The 22,385-nt window shown below is 41.0% G+C and overlaps 1 protein-coding gene across 1 annotated transcript in view; it reads right to left on the bottom strand.

Annotated features, from left to right (window-relative positions):
• MAP1B (microtubule associated protein 1B) overlaps positions 1–22,385 on the bottom strand; it is a 70,157-nt gene that overhangs the window by 1,554 nt on the left and 46,218 nt on the right. Inside the window, exons 3-6 of the mRNA XM_038123999.1 lie at positions 21,233–21,315; positions 17,461–17,601; positions 3,167–9,713; positions 859–1,097 (exon numbers count right to left, since the gene is read on the bottom strand). Of these exons, the coding sequence (XP_037979927.1) occupies positions 859–1,097; positions 3,167–9,713; positions 17,461–17,601; positions 21,233–21,315 (7,010 nt within the window). The remainder of the gene's footprint in view (positions 1–858; positions 1,098–3,166; positions 9,714–17,460; positions 17,602–21,232; positions 21,316–22,385) is intronic.

Here is a 22,385-nt window from a genome sequence, read left to right as displayed (position 1 = left end):
TGCTATGATTAGCCAGCTATACACCCATCTCTGTTTACTGTCCCTTTTATCCCTTATTAAACTTTTAAAAAGGTTGAAGAATGAGGCTCGTTTCTCACAATGCTGAGATACAGCTTTCAAGAGAAGTATAAGGCTGTAATCTGCACTGATAACTCTTCAGATGATAGAAAAATTTTTTTCACTTATTCATCATAATGGAAAGGCACATGAAGTTTCCAAATGCATGTAATTACTCTATAAAGTGTGAAACATTTTCTTCCCTACTTAAAGCTACAACAATGCCAAACTCAGATCATTTATGTGGTGTGTAAAATTATGCGAGGGCCAAGCTGGCTTATAAGCCAGTTCTCAACTGTTTTAAAAATTAGGAACTGGTCTGAAGGGAGTGCAGTGCAGGTCTGTGCTTCACACATCACTAACGGTTTCACTGGTGCCCAGCCTGGGGGCCTGCTGGGGTTTAGGGTTCTTCCTTTTGTTTCATTCTCTCAAGGAATTTTCTCCCACATTTGTTAGTAGGACACAACAACGATGGGGTACTTAAGAGAGGCAAAAGAAGTCGCCACACCTCACGGGACAAGTGCAACTACCTACTCTCTCATTTTACCTGGGGTTTTGTCTGGGAAGGACAGAGATACTGGGAGAATTGGTCTGGGTAAAAGGTGTTGGGTGCAGATCCTCTTTCCTCTCATCATATTCTCCATTCCAAAGGAAGTTCCTGCCTTCCCTGGTAGACACCTGTCTTTTAAACCAAGACAGGGCCCCATTCTCTGGCAGCCACCATCTGTGCTAGAGGTGCTCTAGTTTCTCATAGCTGAGAAAGGTTAGATTTCCAGGTTGAGATAGAAATGAAGAGCCTACCTGCATGTTACTCTCCCACTGTGCCTTGCCCTCCAGCAGGGAGTCCAGAACAGCCCTGCTTGGCTCCTCGGCCGCAGCATCATTACCGCTCACCACATAGTAGGATGACCGCACCCTCTTGAAAAACTCAACATCAACATTCTTGCTATTGCTGTGGTTGGGAATGTACACCAGATCCAAATACACTGGAGGTCCTGGAGGCACTGCTGTAGATTTTGCCACCTTAGTATTCCCAGGTCCTTTGGAAGCAAAAAACCAAAAGAATATATCACAGGCTGGTTAAAAGCATGCATTCATTAAGTACCATTATAACTACTGAGGTGAGATGTGACCAGTTATGGAATTACCCTCCTACATGTTGTGGCTTTGTTGTTCCCCAATTATGATTGTAATGGGAGGAAAAAACTGAAAAATTGGAACTATATAATACAATAAAAAGTCACCACCATATAACAAAAATTTGGCTGAACCTTTTCCAGTAATATACTACTATTGTCCAACAATTACTGTGCAGGGCTGTGATTACTGAATTACCATTCAGTAAATGGTGCTATTATTTTCCTGATGAAGAAGTGCAGATTTTTGTAAGTCTAGGGTATGACTGATTATAAAATCTAGTATCACACAGGAAGCCATGAAAATTTGAAGCTGTCCTGAAATCTGAGGTACATAGCAAGACATGATAGCAATTGATGTGCTCAGGTTGCCTTACAGATGCATCAGGAAGCTACTACACGTGAGCACAAAGAGGGTCAAGGAGGAGCTTTGAAGGAGGAAGTTGCAAAGCAATTCAGGAAGCAGAGTCAAGTATTTGTCTGCCTGCTGTATCCTTATTTCCATACACAAATTAGCCACTTATTGCAAAAAGTAGGGGGAAGTGTTTCTTTGCTGTTGTACATAGTATATACAGCACTTGTTCTAAGAAGAGCTTCAGTCAAAATGAAGTGCAACATGTAAACACATCAAAACTGTTACACAAAAAAATCACATCTTTTGCTCTAAAATCATGATGTAAACTAAAAATTTTGCTTCAGCCAGTAATTTTACCCAGATTATCAACATTTATGGTTTAATAGCTTTCTCACGTTGATTAAGCTTGGTAAACAATTATCTGAGCAATATGATCAATTTAGGGTCAAACAGTGTAAGGCCAGGAAACTCCCTTACAGTCGTCTAGCATGTTCTGACACTCACCACAGGGCAAAATGCCAAATGAAGTGGTAAGATTTCCTGATTTGGAGAGTTTTTGGCTATTGGTTTTGTTACAAAGTATTCTATCATCTTTGATGATAAAAAAACCCCAAAACTCTGATGTCTTTTTAAATTGTGCATACCAACCCTGATTAAGATACTTGTTGTTATATTTTTACAATTTTATGTCATTACAGATTATTCCAGCACATATCTGAGAAGTATGCCTAATGACTTTAATACAGAGCTTAAGTGCTGCAGAAATGCAGAGATAAAATGATGGGGTGAGAAAGGAACAATGGACGACCCGAAACTGGGAAGCCAAGGACAGTTGAATACATTTGTGCTGAATCCTAGAACTTCTGCTCGCAAAGAAGCTTTCAACAGAACATCAGTCCTCACAGCAGAAAAATCAAAGTATCCCCCAAACAGTCCCTAACAAGGTCTGCTGGAAACAACCAATTAATGCAATACCTCCTTCAGTAATGTAATTCACAATTTTTTGCTACTTAGTATGTATAATAGACATTCAAAATTACATTAATTTTCTGTATGTTTAGTCATCAGTGATGGCATAAGACTGGATTATGTGATATACATACTTACTTCACTCAAAATGCTTTTACTAATGTTAAATTTTTTAAAATGCTGCTTTTAAAATCAATCTAGCAAAGTAATAAGAGCACCCAAAGAGAGATAATGACTGTGCCTCCCACAATATTAAATTACATTAATTTATGTTAAAGAGAATTGTATCTACTTATTTCTCACAATGAATAAAAGGGTTCACCTTGCTACTCATTTTACTTCACCTATAAAAGTGGTACTTTTAATTCTGTTGGGTGGTTACCTATTTAGGCGGCTTGTATTATATTAAATTCTTTCTATTTTATGTACTCTCTGGGCAAACTGACATCAATTTTCTCAGATTACAGAAGTAAAACCAGTGACTTTCATGCATTTAAATGTGGTGTTTACATACTGGATTTGTACTTAAAACCTGAACTTTCTTTGAGGATATGCCACAAACCACACTCTCAGCTGATATAGTGGCAAACTAACTAGACTGCAACAACTAAGAAAATCAAAACACCAGGGCATTACTATTTGTCTTTACCTGTGGTTGCAGTCTTTGCCGACTTGGATGTTGTTGTATTTGCTGCATTCTTGGTATCCTTATCTTTCTCTTCCACTCGAGACTTTACCTCTGGATTAGAGATATTTTTGGTTGCCTTCTCCACAGATTCCTTCTTTTTTGGAGAAGCTGTTCTGGAAATTTTGTCTAAAGATTCTTTTGTAGCTGGCTTTGGTGAAGCCACTTGTTTTGATTTACCATCACTTTTTTTAACAGGAGAAGATGACTTGGTCTTGGTACCCTGCTTTTTTGTCTTTGTCTTTTCTTTGAGGTCCTTCTTCAAAGGTTTACCTAAATTCTGTTCAACTGGCAGAGCCTCTGGATCAACCATGGTAACATCAGGATGTCTGGGAGATGGGCTGCGATCCTGCATTGGGACAGGTGGTGGGTCAATGTGTTTGTACGTAATTGTCTTGTCCGTTGGAATGGTTTCCGACTCATCTTCTGAGTCAATGTTAGCATCTGCGGTGATGGAGGGGCATTCCTCAGTCTCCGGGGGAACATCCGAATCAGTCTGAGATGGGGCAGACTCGCTCACAGATGTGGGAGGAGTTTCATCACACTGCCGCCCTTGCTGCTTTCCCCCAGAAGGAGGCTGAGCTCCCCCAGACTGAGTCAGTGGCTTCTCTTGATCTTGAGACTGTTCTTCACTTGCAAACCACTCAAGAGGATTTGGGTTGATAAATGAAGGCGAAAGCTCAGTTTTGGGATGTTTATATTCACAAGAGGACACAAGGCACAAGTCAACATCTTGACGGGATTCTGCTAACGATTTACTTGGAGTAAAATGTGCACTTGCTTCATAGGAATAGCTGGCAGCTTCAGGTGACCTCCCAGTGGTAGCTCTCCCAGTTGTCTCAAATGAGTAATCTGTGGCTTCAGGTGAACTGGAGGTTTTCCCAGCTGTCTCATAAGAGTAAGTCATGCCCTCTGATGACCTGGTGGTTCTCCCAATTGTCTCATAGCAGTAGCCAACGGCTTCTGGTGACTTAGAGGTTTTCCTTGTTGTCTCATAGGAATAATCCATAGTATCAGGTGATCTGGTAGCTTTCCCAGTTAACTCATAGGAATAATCTGTGGCTTCAGGTGATTTGGGGGTTTTCCCAGCTGTCTCATAGGAATAATCTGTGGCCCCTGGTGACCTGGTAGTTTTCCCTGTTATCTGATAAGAATAATCTGTGACATCAGATGACCTCATATTTTTTGCAATTATCTCATATGAATAGTCTGTACCCTCGGGTGACCGAGTAGTGTTCCTGGTTATCTCATAGGAATAATCTGTGGTCTCAGGAGACCTAGTAGTTTTTCTGCTTGACTCAAAGGAATAATCCATGGCTTGAGGTGATCTAGTAGATTTTCTGACTGCCTCATAGGAATAGCTGATATTCTCTGGTGACCTTGTACTTTTCTCTCTGGCCTCATATGAATAACTAAGTTCTTCTGGTGACCTGCTGCTTTTCTCTGAATCTTCTTTGTCTGGACTGAGTAAAGGTTCTGGACTGTGCTTTGATAGGGGTTCCTGATAACCAAAGGCTTTGACAGAAGACACCCGCTGTGACAACAAAGGTGTGTGACTAGCTGACACTGCTTCTGTGATTGCAGGAGGTGAATCTGGAAAAGTAGGAGAATACAGGGGAGAAGATTCCCTTGGAGTTAGTGGAGACAGGTCAGATTTTGGTGAGAGCTTTTCTCCCAGGTTCTGCACCTTTTCTGAGGTAAAAGAAGAATGCAGTGACATCTCTCTGGGTGGAACACCACCTGAAAAAGTTTCCTCTGGCAATGGTGAAGCTACCTGGGAAGGTGTATGAGCTGATGAAGTTGAGGATGAAGCTTCAATTTGAGAAACTGAAATAATTTCTGAAATATCTTTCTCTTGAGAGTAAGATGACTGTTCCACAGGTGAAATCTTCTGTGCAAAAGGAGACTCCTGTATATCTGAAGGGCTATAATCTACTTCCGTTGGTCCATTTTCAGATATATGGTGTACACCAGTGCCTACAGCAGGATATTCTGGAGACTGCCTACTAAAATCCATTGCTAAAGACTGCTCAGGTGACTCCCGACCATATTCTACTGACATAGCTGACTGCTCAGGAGATCTGTGATCAAGCACTGGTGTTCTTGATTTTGCAGTTTTAGGCGAGAAATCTGGTGGAGAAATTGACATAGGCCTTGGGCACTCTTCTTTAGATGGGGACATTTCTGTTTCCTGAAAAGTTGTTGGTGTTTGTACAACTGACACTGAAAGGGAATCATCAACTTCAGTAGAGTGGGGAGAACCAACCTCAGCATGTAAAGAAGGAGATACATCATCAGTAGTTGGTTCTGGAAATGAACTAGTGGCAACAGATGCTGTAGAGACAGAAGCTACTCCTTCTATATGGGAATAGGTGTCTTCTGCAACAACTTCATCAACAGGAGTTGCAGACTTGTCAGAGACAGTGCCTTCAGAAATTGACATTTTAGTATCTTCTTTTAAAGAACCAAACTGACTGATATCTATTTGAGTCGGTGAGAGATCACCTGCTAACTTCCGCTCATCCAAGACCAGTGAAGACTGGGAGCTGCTGGGCTCTGTATCCTCCATTTTCCTTTCCAGGCTGAAGCCTTCCTTAATTACCATAAATTCCATGCTTTTTTCATCTTGTTTTTCTTGGAAGAGGCCCACAGAGCTTGCTTCAGAAGCTGGGCTCATCTGAACAGGTGATTTTTCTTTTTCAGGTTTCTCCTCAGAAGGGCTTCCAGAATCTCTGGTGGGAGACTTTAAATCAGCACTCAAAAATGTATCATAAGTGGTCTCTGAACCTATCAGTGGAGGACTCCGCAGAGGTGAAAGAACCTTTTCAATAGGAGATTCTGAATCTGGCACGGGCTCATCCATAGGGCTTATTCTGCATTTCGCAGACTCATCTTTTTCTTCACTGAACTCAAAGCTAACAGGAACTTCTGTTGACTTTTCACTGGTTTCAGAGGGAAGCTGACTGGACTTTTCATCAGTGGGAGACTGATAATAAGGTGTGTGGCCAGCACTACCAGCAGCAGACTGTGATGGAGATGCTACTTCTAATGTTTTATCATCAGGGCTTGTGCAGTGCTCTTCAGCAACTTCTTGGTGTACATCAGGTAATTTAGCTGGGGGAACAGACTCAGAAGGAACCTTGATCTCATTGGGAGTGAGTGAAAAGTTTACACTACGTTCACTCAGTGGTGTTTTGGCAACAGGCGATGGAGGGGACAAACTGTCAGCTGGACTCTTGGCTGAACTATGTTTTCCACCATCTTCTTGATAGGGTTCTCTGATTTCTAATTTGTCAGTGCCTTGGATTTCACTTTCTCTTTGCCGGTATACATCTTGGAATGCAGATTTGCAGAATTTGTCTTCTTCTAATGAAGAGGGTGGTGAGATGGTGGAAGCTGAGGCATTATAATCCTTACCTTCTGTGGCCTCTGTTTTGGATCCTTCCGATAACCCATTAAAAGCATCTGGAAGTGGAGAAAGTTTAGCTCTGCTGAACTCTTGAGTATATAGTGATGTCTCATACTTGGTAATGTTCACATACTCCTGAGAGGGTGACTCGCTTTCCTCATTGTTAGTTTCATCGCTCATGACATCTCGGGGTGTTGACATTTCATCCATTGGAGTTGGTTCACTGGATATTTCAATGGTGGACTGTGTGTAACCTGAAGTAGCAGTGAATTCCTCAGGCTGATCTTCTCTATTTTCTTCATCAGAAACAGTGGCTTCACTTTCTGAACCACCAGGCAGTGTCTCGTCATGGATAGAAGAAGCTGGTTCAATCACAGGAGACTGAGACTCTGAGCGTTTAGTTGGTGTAATGATGAGTAAGCCATACTTATCATCGGCTTCACCAGATTCTGCAGCTTTGTCTACCACAGCCATCACATAATCTTCTTCGGCTTCTGTTTTTTCAGTTTCTTCTTCATCTCTGATGTCTTCTGCTTTGTCCTCCTCATCTTCTTCAGTCTCTTCAGTTTCTGCCTTTTCTATTGCTTCTTCCCTGTCTTCTTCAGCTCGTTCATCGGATGCCTCATAATCTGCCTTTTCAATATAATTTTCATCTTTAATGTTAGTATCTACTTGAGTCATTACTTTTTCTGAGACACCTGTAATTTTTCTTGATTCTTCCAGAAATGGTTTTGTGGCATCCAGTTGTGTTTTTTCTACTTCATTTTCATCTCGTTCTTCAGCTTCTTCTGTCTCTGCCTTTTCTTCATAATCTGCTTCAGATGATTCTTCCAAGCCAGTTCCCTCATCTTCAAACTTTTCATTGTCATCAACCTTGTGTTTTTCCACAGGTTCCAACTCTTCAGGTGTCTGTTCACACTCACCCTCAGCCTCTGTGGTAGTTATGCCTTCATCGGATGACTCAGCAGGTCCTTCATTATCCAATTTTTCTTTTTGTACTTCAAAAGTGTCTTTTTGTACTGTGCCAGTGAGTTTCAGATCATCCTTTATAAGTGCAACTTGAGATTTTGTTTCCTTTATTGTTTCAACTTCTTCAGCTTTTAATTCCTCAAAATCCTTTGTTAAATCCTCTGGTGAAGACATAAGGGATCTCTCTGCTTCAAGCTCCTTTCCACCGGCTGTAATTTCTGCAGCTGCTACAGTTGTGGCTCCAACTGCTGCAAGGGCAGCTTGTGCTCCACTGACTTTGAGGTCCTTCTTCACACTTTTAACTTTTCCTTTTTCCTTTGGCTTTCCAGCAGGTATTGCTTCTTTTTTAGTAGGTTCCTCCTTCTTTTGTGGTTTAGGCTTTGCTGCTGGCTTTTTGGCTTCATTTGAAGGAGTAGCTGTCTTCTTGGTTTCTTTAGGAACCTTCTTGATGTCCTTTTTGGCTTCTTTGTCTTCCTTCTTGATTTCCTTCTTCTCTTCTTTTTTAGCTTCTTTTTTAGCTTCTTTTGTTGAAGCTTCTTTCTTTATTTCCTTCTTAGCTTCCTTCTTGTCTTCCTTTTTCATCTCTTTCTTAACTTCTTTCTTGATCTCTTCTTTTTTTGGTTTTTCCTCTTTTTTGAGGGGTGTTTTCTCTTCTCTTTTAGAAACCTCTTTCTTTGGTTTTTCTTTGTCCTCCTTCTTTTCTTCAGGTTTTGCTTTGACTTCCTTTTTCACTGTCTTCTCCTTTGACATTTTTGGTTTTACATCTGTACTTTGTTTTTCAGGAACTTCAGATTTCACTAGCTGTTCCTCCTTACTTGCAAGGTCTTTTTCCACCGCTATTGGTTTGGTCTCTACTTTCGCTGATTTTTCTTTTTTAACTGGAACTTTTTCTTTGCTTTCCAGTTTCTGAGGCTTTTCTGGTACTGGACTAGGCTTCACAGGCTCTGGTGTTTCTTCTTTAGATTCCTTTCTGACAGGCTTATTTGGTGGTGTCTTTGCAGCAGGCTTCAGACTCTCCTTGCTATCTGTTCTTTGTTTCAATTTCGCTTGTTTCACAGCTGGACTAGCAATGTTCCCAGTTAGGTCTTTTTGTGTAACCATTGGTTGTTTAAGAAAGTCTAAGTGTTTGAGTTTTTCTAGTCCCTCTAGAATATTGTACTGGGTGCTGTTTCCAGGAAAGAGAACTCGGATTATTTTTTCTGCAGGATTAGCTGGATGCCACACAATCAGGGATGAGACAGAGGTGAAATAGGACAATGGAATGTCTAGCTCTTGGCCATTTGGTAGCAGGAATTCAGCTTTATCTTTGTTAGTACCACTCCACTGCTGCATAAAATATTGCATCTCTTTGCTATTTTTGACAGGATTGAGCACATACATCTCAAGTTTGCCAACTCCCATTTTCTGAAATAAAATGATAGGGTCAATGGTATTTCCTGTATTTCTGAAAAGAGGTTCTGGCTTCATAGACAACTTATTTAAATACTGGAGAGTAAAACAAGCTTCTTCTACACTCCTTTTTACTCTAGAATTAGGATCCAGGTTCTTCAGGTTCTCAGGTACATTAAGGAACACAACTCCTAAATCAGGTGAGATCAGATTTTTCATCCAGTCACTGTTGGTAGTAGACCCTTGAGACTGTTCCTCTTCTAGTTCAGCTATCTTTCGCTGAAGCATGCTATTGATTCCTGGCAGATTGTCATCTCCGATGTGAGTGAGTAGAATGGAATCTACCCTGTCCAAGTGCCGGATAAGTTTCCAAAAACAAGATTTTCTTTCGGATCCTCCATTGATAAGCATATTGAATCCATTCACTGCGAACAATGCAGAGTCCCCTCTTCCCCCTGGGAAAATGTAACAGCAGGGTTTGGAGAGCTTCAAGAAACCTCCTGAGGTTGGAGGTTCCAAAATGTCAAAAGGTGATGGCACTTCTACTGATTCTGACAGATACTCAGTGAATTCAGAGAGTCCTTCCATCTCAGGCAATATGGAAGCTGAGTTGAGTTTAATGTTAATGAAGTCTTGAAGGTTGTGTCTGTCAAGGTTGGAATTTTTCCAGTCCCCTTCCTCAGGGCAGAAAAGAGTTAGGCTGGCTTTGTTGGCAGGGTGTGTGGTGCTCAACAATTCACCAATCTAGGGTTATAAAACAAAAACACAAGAAGATGCACACAAATTTATTTTTTAATGACAATTAATGTCAACACATATTTCATGGTCAGACAGATAAAACCTTTTTCATTTGGTTCTGCACTGGTGAGTTCCCATTCTAGATGCTAAAGTAAGCTGGTATCACAATTATTTTACTGCCTTATTTTTTTAAAATACAAAGGAGGACCTTATTTCTGGTCAGTACTGCCCAAAGGACAACAGGATATAAGGTTCCCCCTTCCCTCCTCCATACTTTATAGAAGGATGGTCCTAACTATTATATTGAGAGGGTATGAGGACGGTGGGGATAATGCAGCCTGAGGTGCCACTCTATGTCTGCCATGACATACAGGCTCGTGAGTCTCCCAACTGGTCCAGTCCATCCAGAAGAGACAGCCAAGTATCTAAATGACAAAATACAGCCTCTTAACAGGCAGAGAGCAACTGCAACACAGAGGAGGCCAGCATCCTCCCAGGGGCAGTTGCCATCCTATTTGCTTCGCTCATGGGATATATTCCACCACACCACTGTTTTTTCAGGTCTTTCTGTGGGTTGGCTCCTGAAAAGCCAGTATTGCTCCTGGATTTATCAAGATCGGCTGCCCGAGAGTTTTTCAGAACAATGATCATGAGATGGTGGAATTCAGAATCTGGTGAGGAAGCCAAGCAGTAAGCAGGACTAGAATCCTGAACTTAGACCTCTTCAAAGACTATTTGGAGGAATTCCATGGTTTAGTGTTCTGGAAAATATGGGAGTCCAAGAGAGTTGGTCAGTATTCAAGCATCCTTCCTTAAACTCAAGACCAATGTATTCCCATGAGCAACAAATCAGCCAAAGGGATCAGGAGACCTGCATGGATAAGCAGGGAGCTTCTAGTAAATCTCAAATGGAAGGAAAAACGGCACAGATCACATGGAAGAACTATACGAACATTGCCAGAATAAGGAACAAGAAAGGTAAAGGCCCACCTAAAATTGAGTCTGGTAAGGGCCATCAAGGACAGAAAGAAGGAAGAATAAGGAAAATGTGGGGCACTGATAAATAAGATTGGTCTCCTGGTCATGGAAGGGCATCGAGTCCTTCATTAGTAAATTTGCAGACGACACTAAGCTAGGAGCTTGTGTTGATCTATTGGAAGGAAGGAGGGCTCTGCAGAGAGACTTAGATCGGTTGGATAGATGGGCAGAGTCCAACAGCATGAAGTTTAATAAGTCTAAGTGCTGAGTTCTACATTTTGGCCACAAAAATCCCCTACAAGGTTACAAACTGGGGACAGTGTGTCTGGACAGTGTTCAGGCAGAAAGGGACCTGGGGGTGCTGGTCGACAGCCGGTTGAATATGAGCCAGCAATTTGCCCTGGTGACCAAGAAGGCCAATGACATCCTGGCCTGCATTAGGAATTCTGTGACCAGCAGGAGCAGGGAGGTCACTCTTTCCCTGTACTCAGCATTGGTGAGACTGCATCTGGAGTGCTGTGTCCAGTTCTGGGCCCCTCAATTTAGGAAGCACATTGAGATGCTTGACCATGTCCAGAGGAGGGCAACAAGGCTGGTGAGGGGCTTGGAACACAAGCCTTATGAGGAACAACTGAAGGAGCTGGGGTTGTTTAGCCTGGAGAAGAGGAGGCTTAGATGTGACCTTATTGCTCTCTACAACTTCCTGAAGGGACATTGTAGACAGATGGAGGTCAGTCTCTTCCACCGGGCAGCAAGTGACAGAACACGAGGACACAGTCTCAAGCTATGTCAGGGAAGGTACAGATTGGATATAAGGAAAAAAATTTTCACCAAAAGAATAATAAAATACTGGAATTGTCTTCCCAGAGAGGTGGTAGAATCACCATCTCTGGATGTGTTCAAAAAAAGACTGGACATGGCACTTGGTGCTACAGTCTAGTTGAGGTGTTAGGACATAGGTTGTACTTGATGATCTTAGAGGTCTCTTCCAACCTCATTATTCTGTGATTCTGTGATTCTGTGACTTAGAGAAGGTGGAATTACTGAATGCCTTATTTGCCTCAGTCTTTACTGCTGAGGCCAGCCCTCAGGTCTTGGAGATATGGGAGGCTGGAGAAAAGGAATAGTTTTCTTGGTTCTAGGGGGTTGCATCAGAGATCAGCTAGGCAAACATAACATCCAAAAATCCATGGGTCCTGATGAGATGCACCCACAGGTACTGAAATAGCTGGCAGATGTTGCTAAGATGACATATTTGAAAAATCATGGAGAAAAGGAGAGGTGGATGATGACTGATGACTGGAGGAAAGTCAGTGTTACTCCTCTATTCAAAAATGGGAAGAAAAAGGATCCAGGAAACTACTGGCCAGTCAGCCTTACTTCCACTCCTCAAAAGGTGATGGAAGAGATCATTATGGAAGTCATCACCAAGCAAATAAAAGAAAAGAAGGTCACCAGGAGCAGTCAGCAAGGATGCCACAAGGGAAAATCAGGCTGACCAATCTGACAGCCTTCTATGATGGCAGGGGAGGACAGGTCAGTGAGGGGAGAGCAGCAGATGTTGTTTGCCTCCACTTCAGCAAGGCTTTGGACACCATTTCCCACAACATCCTCCTCGTAAGTAAAGATCAGGATATTTGCGTTAGATGAACAGACAACGAGGTGGATCAAAGACTGGCTGAACGGCAGAGCTCAGAGAGTTGTGATCAGCTCAGGAGAATCCAGTCTTATTCAAACTCTTTATCAACAACCTGAATGAAGGGATGGAATGCACCCTGAGCAAGTTTGCTGATGACACTGTGGGGTGCGACTAATGCACCTGAAGGCTAGGCTGCCATTCAGCATGACCTCAATAGGCTGGAGAACTGGGTGTAGAGAATGAAGTTCAACAAAGGCAAATACAGGGTTCTGCACCTGGGGGGTGTAACCCCAAGTACCAGTAACAGGCTAGGGGGCTGAATTGCTGGGAAGCACCACTGCAGAGAATGACCTGAGAATCTTGGTGGATGACAAGTTGACTATCCACCAGCAAAGTGTCCCCGTGGCCAAGATGGTCAATTGTATCCCAGGATACCATTCCTAAAAAGCCAGCATCATTCCTTCCATTAGGAAGAGTATAGCCAGCAGGTTGAGTGAGATGATCTCTACTCAGTCTTAGTGAGACCCCCTCTGGAGTGCTGTTTTCAATTCTGGTCTCCACACATCATGAAAGACAAAGAGCTACAGAAGGTCCAGCAGAAGCCACAGAGATGATGAAGGGACTGAAACATCTTAGGAGGTAAGAACATGGGAGCCGGGCCTGTTCAGTCCAGAGAAGTCTGAGAGATGCTCTTGTGAGTACATATTAAGTATCTCAAAAGCAGGTGTCAAGAGGATGGTGCCAGACTCTTTTTGGTGGTGGCCAGTGACAGGATAAGGAGCAATGGCCAGAAGCTAACACAAGTTCCATTTCAAAATGAGGAAGAACTTTATGTTGAGGATGGCAGAGCATTGGAACAGGCTGCCCAGGGAGGCTGTGAAGTCTCCCTCTCTGGAGATATTCAAAATCCACTTGGACATGTTCCTGTATCAACTGCTCTGGGTGACCCTGCCCTGGCAGTGGGCTTGGACTGGATAATCTTCAGATGTCCCTTCTAACCCTAATGATTCTGTCATTAAGAAATGAGTTAATACTTCCAAAATGGAAATAACTCTAAGCTTTTGGGCCCCTCTCTGCAAGGAAGACACTGAGGAGCTTGAGCATGTCGAGAGAAATGCAACAGAGTTGGTGAAGGGCCTGGAGGACAAGTCAGACAAGGAGAGGCTGAGTGAGCTGAGGTTGTTTAACCTGGAAAAAAGGAGGCTTGGGGGATCTTATTGCTCTCTGCAATTGCCTGAAAGGAGGGAGTAGCCAGGTGGGGGCCTGGTCTGTTCTCACCGGTTACAAATGACAGGAGGACACTAAATGGTCTCAAATTGCACCAGAGGAAGTTCAGATTGGGTAAGAGGGAAAATTTCTTCCCCAAATGGGTTGTCAAACACTAAACCAGGCTGCCCAGGGAAGTGGTTGAGTCACCATCTCTGCAGGTATTTAAGATCTGTAGATGTGGTGGTGCTTGGGAGCAGAGTTTAGTGTTGAATTTGGAAGTGTTGGGTAAGAGCTGGACTTGATGATTTTTGAGATCTTTTCCAACACAAACAATTCTGTGAATTTGTCTTTTCCAATCTTAATGATTCTATGAATCTATGATTCTAAGTTTTCTACTTCTGAGAGTTCAAGGTCCAGAGCCAAAGAAAGATCAAGGAAAAAAAAATAGTGTTAAAAATGCTCTTGTCATTAGTTTGATTTAAATTCTTGGACCACAACATTTGAAATCTAGAGTAATTCTATTAATTTTGGCAGTTTTACTTAACATTCTAGTACCAAAACCAACTGCTGCAATAAAGGCACAGAAAATATGAATTTCCATGCCACAGTACAAAGAGCCATTTTTTATTCCAGGGTTCTGAACTAAAAAACAGTATTTGATGGTCCCAGATAAGGAGACAAACATGAAAAAGTATGACATATTTTATCATATCTCAGTCCCACAGATACTTTCATTTGACATTTTTAACTGACAATTCAGTTAAATGTAGCTTATTTCTGTTCTATTTGCCTTTAACAAAGAGACCACCAAAATTCTTTAGAGAAGTAATTCAGATATAAAATGTCAGTGGAAAATGTGCCAGCACATCATCATGAAAAGTACTATAACCTTCTTTGCAGAGATTCAGTTGTCAGTTCAAGATTTAAGAACATTTTTCACAAGGATGATATAGATAACACTATAGCTGAATAATTGGGAATTCTTGGACCACAAGCTGTATCAACAGAGGAAGTTAATATATAAAAGATTAATGATGTTTGATTGTGTTGGATCTCTTTGGGCCTTTCTGTGTGTAGGTCTTACTTTTTTCTTTGTGTTGCGTAACTTATTTTTTAGCATTTACTAAACATAGAACTCAACAAAGATGCAGCAGCTGTCTTAAAAATACCAGTCAAACCAAGACATAGAGCCCAAAATAAATATTTTCTACCTTCCTGTATCATTGTTACTGAGTATCTAAACCATTTGACAGGAGTATAAATAAATCTCACCCGTATGTCAGATATGGCCCTATCTGAATGACAGCAAATGAAAAAACAAAGCAGAAAGAATAAATGGAGAAAAGGCTAGAAAGGTTAAAAGCTCAGGACAATAGGGGAACCATTACTGTTTTTTATTGCAGAATTAAGAAAGGAGGGGCATCAGAGATGACGGCTTTGAAATGGATTTAGATTCTCAAGAGTGAGACGTCTCTGATACGTCTCGTGATACGCCTTATGATATGTCTCTGATCAGGGTTGAAAATGCATTATTAGGGAGAGCCAAATGTAATAAAAAATCATTTCCTCTGAAAAAATAGAATAAATAAATCCAAGTCCGCTGCATGCATAAGGAAATAAAACTGGAGTATAGACTGTTTCTCATAAAGAGTTGATTTTCTGTCTAGATAAAAAAAATTATATGGTAACATACTGTGTCAAGTTTGGGGTGAGTCCTCTCCAGTTTATATTTGGATTTCTGCGGCATACTTCTAAATTTTGACTTTTTGCCTCTTAAAGTTAGCATGCATAATGCAGACAGTGTTAAGCCACTGGAAGCCCAGGGTAATAAAAAATTAAAGGAAGTTTATTCCAGGCACAGATTGTATCTGTTAGGAATAGCAAATTCAGTCATGCCTCAGAAAAAAAGTATAAATGGATTTGCATTTCAAATGGTGACACTAGGGATAGACAGTTACACAAAGATGTAGCCAGTACTTCTCCAAATTCAAAACCACTGTGTGAGCAAAGAAATATACCAGTAAACCTGAATAAGCCTTTTTTAAACACTGAGAGACATCTGTTGAGGAATGCTTGAGTTTTAAAGGGGTCACAGCCAGTGAAGACAAAGAGTAAGTTGGCTGCTCAGAGAAAATATGGTTATTACTTCCTACCCGGAATCACAAAGGTACAAAGAAAGACTTTTGTGTTTTAGCTGTTGTTGCAGAAGCAGGAGAATGGGACATTTCACACCTTCCCACATAGGATAAATTGAAAATCCTACTTTCAGGCTTTTCCTGAAGGGAGTTCTGCATGCTAGAGACAGATTTCTGAATTAGACTTTATACAAGTATCTCCTGAAGTGTATTTACTTATTTGCAACCACATTCCTTGACCTTAGTTCAGGTTTGGCCCAGTGAAGTAAAAATGGGCACAGGCCAGAAACACTTACTCCCACCTTACATGGTCACAGAATCATAGAATGGTTTAGGTTGCCAAAGACCCTTAAGATCACTGAGTCCAACTGTAAATCTGTCACTGCCAAGTCCACTAGGATCAGGACAGCGCAGTAATTCTTTCATCTTGTCACCACATAGAAAACCAGTAGCCACTTTTTCTAAAACTTTTTTCCTAATTATTTTTTTAAATTTTTTTAAAAAAATGAACTGCAGTATGACAAACATGATCTTTCTTTGGTTTTGTGAAAGCTTGCAGACACACTGAGACCCCGAGGCTTCAGAAACAATAGGCTGGAAGCCAACACTTGCTGAGAGCCACGCCAGCTGGCTGGTGAGCACATTGCCAGCCACAGAGATGAGCCAAATGAGCCTTACTCATAGCCCATGGGAGTATGCCATGAACACCCACTACTGCAGCAATCCCACAGCATCTGCAACTCATGGCCAACCCCCATCCTTCCACTTTCCAAGCAATAATTTTGTTTCCTAATGGTAATGGTAGCATTTGCCCCTAGTTTTGCATGCAGTCAAAAAGTAATTACGTGTCGCTAATTAGGCAGACATGAGGAACTTGAGTTTGTAGTTTCATAAAAAAGTAACTCTGAGAAGTGCCAGTGAATTTTAGGTGCCAGGACTGTCTCAGAGAGCAGGAATCCAGCTCTTTCCTCAATCATTTGCTGAACAAAGAGGCTTTGAGAATAGATCATATGGATACAGCAAGGTCAAACTAGAGCTCATGCAAACTATGCTATTTCAGTGTTGAACTTTCAAACCTCAGCCTACTGACATGCTTCTAATTAATAGTGGAAACTAAATTTGTATGGATGCAGCCATACAGTTTATTTAAATATATACTTTACACAGCAGCCAAATTAAGTATGACAGCTTGTTTACTATGGATTCCTGCCCTGTGGGAGCTTTCAGACACAGTACATTAAGGAAGAGACCAAAGTAACAAGTCATGAAACAAATGGTAAATGCTGGTATATTTAATGCTTACCATTTTGGTATGTAAAAACCACAAGTTTTACAGATTCACTGGCCATATTTTAGACACTACTATAAAAAAATTAAGCAGGTAGATGGTGCAAAAAAAACACCCTCTGTCTTATTAATGTCACTTGCCAATTAGCCACAGGCAAGAACCTGGTGTCAAGTTCAATTTGATTAATTTGTATGTGCACCTTTGATTAAAAACCTGTGTATTTTAAACACAGCACTATCTCCTTCCATTGTTAAGGATGCCTTGATTTTTTCTTTCTGAAAGTTGTAATTTAATTTCCCAAATTAAAATTTGATTATTTTGTTAGGCAATTTACATTAAATCTAAAGTAAAATAAATAAATGTTTTGCAAGGAAGCCTATAATAAAGAGTAAAGAGCAGCAGCACCAGGCTGCCTATGGGAACTCCAACAATACGGCACTTTTAGTCTTCTAGGAATCTCTGCCAGCATGTAACAATGCATGGAAGACACTTTTCTAAACCTACCTCTTGATCTGTGAAGATCTCAATGAAGTTCTGGAAGGAGAAGGACCCTGACTGAAGAATGAGTTCTCCTGTGTTTTCAAAGCACTGGCCAGTTAGAACAAGGAGCTTGTGCCTTGCAGCATCTGTGATCATTAATCGCACCTAGAGTGAGGAAGAGAAATACGTCAATAATGGGAGTGACCACGTGTTTCAATAGTCCACTGAGAACACACACTTTATCTCTCCTAATTTACAACCAGTCTCTGGAACAGGACTCCCAAAACATTATGGAGTTATACTGCTGTTTACAAAAGACAATGAGAAAGGGGAAAACATGAAAAAAAAGAAGGGACAAGATGCAGTTAGAAAGAATATCAAAAGAATAAACCAAATTAATCACATGAAAAAAACCAGCAAGGAGCAGAACAGAATACACTTGGAATGAAGAAATCATTATTTTAGCAACAAACTTATTCATAGTATAGTTCTTGGTATACTTTTAAGGAATTGTATCAGGACAACCTGGGTAAACTATTTAAGAGCACATGCTTGTTACTTTACTTGACCCTCACTACAGTTACTAATTGTTCTTGCTTACCACTTCCAAGGGGAAGATTTATGGGCATGCTGAGAGAAAGACATATATTCTAAATTTAGGAACAAAACTAAACAAAACCTGTGTAAGATTCTATACTGTGGAGTAAATGCTTTGCAAATACTTCAAAAGTCTTACCGAACACTGAAATACCAATTCAGTCTACGGTAAGCTACGAATTTCAAGGGCACTAATTCCTCTATTAAGGAAGAATTAAATTAAACCAGAACAGTGATTTCAGAACAAGGCTATCCACATATTAAACTAATTGAGCAAATGTGCAGAGTCCATCTGGGACAGCTCCACATGATAATGTACCCAAGCTCTATCTCCATGGAGATGACACAATCAACTCAGCTCTCCTAGCAAGATATTCTTTCCAAGGTTTATATTGATTGTTAAGCAATCAATTTTTCTAAATAAGTTTTGTGAATGCTGGGAGGCTGAGCCAGGGAGGCCTAACTTGAATCTCTGCTGAACAACTCACATTTCCAGTAGAATGAGAAAACACACACTGGAGAGTATGTATCTCAAAGAAGATCCTAACTTTACCATGTCTTCACTGTTCTTTTATTAAATAAATGACCCCGATACTGAGCAGCAGAAAGTTCCTTTAATTAAATGTAGGACTAATGCTGGTCTGCCACTAATTGCACTAAATAATTACATATTCAGAAATATCATGTATGGATTTAATGTATCTATTTCTATTTCAGTCAAAAATATAGATGTGCAAGTGCAAGTGCAAACATTTGTCTGATGTGCATTACTCAAATCTTCTCTGTTTTCACTCTATTAAAACTGTATCAGAACTGGCTACCTCTTCTAAGTTTTCTTTTGTTGCTGCCAGCAGTGCTTATCAGTCTGACAACTTTTGTGTAAACTCATCAGGTTTTCCCACAGTAAAACTACTTCCTGACTTGTCAATCACTGATATTTGACTATCATATAATTCCCCTTCAATTTTATTAATTGACAATGAAGTACATTCTGCAGAGTTAGCCAACTATGCCGAGAAAGTAAGTAAATAAATATTTGCATATTACAGATCATAATGTGTACACATGGAAGACCTTAAGAGACACATAAATTCTGTGTCTCTTATATGTCTGGGTACATATACATTTTTTTGAAGGATGACCAGAAATTTGTTTCCTGATTTCAAGACCACTTAATTTTAGAAAAAGTACTGCAAGGTGATGATTCCATTCAGTTTAACTGCTGGTTAAAGTTCAAAACTTGTTGAAGGAAGTGCACGGCAAGATGTAGGCTCAGTCAAAACAGAGATTAAGATTGAGTGTGAACAGAGAACAGAGACCAGCACATCAGCAGATCAGTGGCTTCCCATGATATGGTACATATGATATGGTACAGTCACAGGAACACTAAAGCAATGGAGTGGGGACTTCCTAAAAAGGAAGAAAATGTTCATCTGAGCTTTCTTCAGGAAACAACAATCTCTCTCCCTTTGGGCCTCTTTCTTATGGGAGGTGTTTGGCATTTGACAGGACATGACAGGAGCTTTGGGCACCATCATGCATGGACTACCAACAGGTAAGGCTATTAACAGCCAGGTTACCAGGTATATTGTATTTCTTCCTAATTTTTTTGTTTGTTTGTTTGCTTGTTTGGCTTGGTTTTCTTTTTTTATGCTGTTGTTTTACTTTGGTTTGTTTTTTGTTTCTTTGTGTGTTCTGTTTTTCTCCTGTGTGAATAGATTCCAGTTTCTCTTCTGGTGAAGTCAGAGCTTCATGGTATGTCTGCCTCCCCCTGATCCACCCTGGAAATCTCTGATATATGAAATTAAGTTCTATTTGCCATAGTGAACAGAGAATGTCTACTCCAACATCTGATTTAATTCTGCCACCTCTTTTTGATGGTCTCTTTCTGAGTTGTGTCTATTCAGAGCCTTGCTTAGCCAGCCAAGTTAAATCTCATCTGTCTGACTGGAACCAGTTTGGCAGGATGAAAGCAAAGCACCTCCCACAGTTTTGTGAGATGAAATTTACAATAACATAGCCAAACATTTTCCAGAGCCAATGGAGAAAACCCAGGGTTTAGAAATCATTAATGGGTGTCAGATCATGTTCTTCTATGTAGTCATCCATCAAAGGAACAACAAGCAACAGTAACAGAAATAGCATTTCCCAGCTTTTGGCACTTTTTGTCTCTTCCACCCCTTCACACATGCACACACTTGATGGCTTTTTACTCAGAATGAATCCATAGAGTTACTATCCTGGTGACCCCTTTGTCCTTACCAAGCACCTCTAATTGCTTGTAAGAGATTTTCACGCACTGTAGTTTAGTAAGTAAGTTCCCATTGACTAAGGTGGCTTTTAAACTTCTACAGGTTGAGAAATTTCATTTGTTTTGGAGTCCTTTCTTCTGTTTGTCTTCAACATCATTTAACAATTGACAGCAAAATAGTTTTTTCACCAGTGACCACCAGCAGAACTGCTTTATCTCCCAAAAGAAATTAGACTGTAGCAGTGCTTCCCAGCACACACCAGCAATGCAATTATCCCTATTATTTCAACCTTCTCACTAGCTAAATAAATCAATTTTGTCTTTGAGCTACACAATCAGTTCTTTGACTCTGCTGAGTTCATAAGGAATTGGCAGTCCTCTTAGGGGCACTCTCCAGGGTTCACTAATCATGTCACATGCTTTTTGAAGGACAGATAAATCAACCTGGAGTCACCACAACATAGCTGGTAATTCTCTCAGACCCAAATTTGTCCCTGGGCACCTTCAGACACTTTCTTCATATGTAAAATAGGCACCTAGAGCTACCAAACAATGGCAAAGCAAAAGAAAAGCTTAACCACAGCTGCCTCAACTCCATCAAGAAGAGAATTTGATACATTATGAGAAAAGGAACGCTGCGATCAGGGTCATGTTTCTGTCCCATACTTCTGACAATTTGTTAGGAGTCTGGCAAACCAGGGAAAAGATCAAGGGATGGGTGACATTTTTCATTATCTTTATTCCAAATATACCATTTCATTCACAGTCAGGACCTGCTCTAATCATCTGCTAAGACTTTGAAAAATAGTATTCGAGTTTGTCAGCCTCTAAGCTGGCAGGTAGTGACTGATGCTCCGTAATCACCTCAACTACATCTGCCTCAGTGCCCTCATCACGTCTACTTAGTGGAGTTTTCATGACATGTTCAACAAAGTACTTCTTACTTACCTCAGTACTAACTGCTTCATCTGAGGGATTGATGAGAACTACAGTTTCTAAGACATCACTTCTGTGGTGAAGAATCTTCTGACCTGCAAGAGTAGAGAAGAAAAAAGAAAAATTAAATTCAATCATCACGGTATAAACCAGGACTTTCCAAGACTTTGCTGTGTATCTCATTGTGTGACAGCCTGTCTGAAGGACTGACCTGTCTGAAGGACTACCCATAACTCACCTTGTTCTCACAGAGCTGGTGCAGGTAAGGGAGTAACCACCATCAGCTGAGCATCTGGCCCGGACAAATCAAGTGAAAACTAGAACCCACGCTGCCAAAATGTTCCCCTCAGCCTTCCACTGGTATTGATTAACATTGGGACATTGCAAAAAGTTCCCTGTGGGGATGGTTAGACATTTGCCATGCTGCCCTACTTTATCTCACTCCTGCTTACAAAAGCAATGTAGCAAGCAATGTCAAGCAACAAGGGTGACAGGGCATACAAATAACATCTAGATCCTGAATTAGTAAAGTCTGGGCAAGTTTGGTGCAGCCTCACAGCCTACTGGCTTTCATACTAACTCAGTCTCTGTATTTAATAGTGATATTCATCTGACTGGGAGTGAATGCCAGAAAAACAAAATAGGGCCGTTGATTTTTTTTACCCCCCACCCCCCCTTATGTTAATTGGCAAGTTCTTATCAGGGTCTCTTTCTGTGAGAATTGCAGTGAGATTAATTAGCACTGGATTGACATTCAGAAATCCAGACTGGTAATTAGTCCAAAAAACCAGAAGAGCGATCCCTTCTGAGCAAACTGCTTGGAACAGTATTAATCAATTAAAATAATTAATTAGGCTTAAAAGGGAGTACGGGACACAGACCTATTTGCCAACTTAGAAAACCTCCCCTGTAAGGAGACGTAAATTAACAAGGCTGAGGAAAGTCAGGCTGAAAGGAGCTCCACATGCCTGAGAGCATCGTGTGAGAGAAAGGACAGTCAGCCATTCCCACAGTGTCCCTGGCTGGGGCAGGCTTGGTGCTGCCCTACCTGCCCCTGGGATGCCCTCTTCCTTCCTCACTGACCTGCCTGCACCAGTCCTGCCTTCTTCCTCCTCCTTGCCCCCTGAGCTCCCACTGTGCTGCGTCTGTCACTGTTGCTCTGGGA

Source organism: Motacilla alba, chromosome Z (genome assembly GCF_015832195.1).
Source record: "Motacilla alba alba isolate MOTALB_02 chromosome Z, Motacilla_alba_V1.0_pri, whole genome shotgun sequence".
In the NCBI taxonomy this organism is placed as follows: domain Eukaryota; kingdom Metazoa; phylum Chordata; class Aves; order Passeriformes; family Motacillidae; genus Motacilla; species Motacilla alba.
The sequence above is the reverse complement of the archived record's forward strand: the minus strand, read 5'-3'. Positions and strand labels throughout refer to the sequence as shown.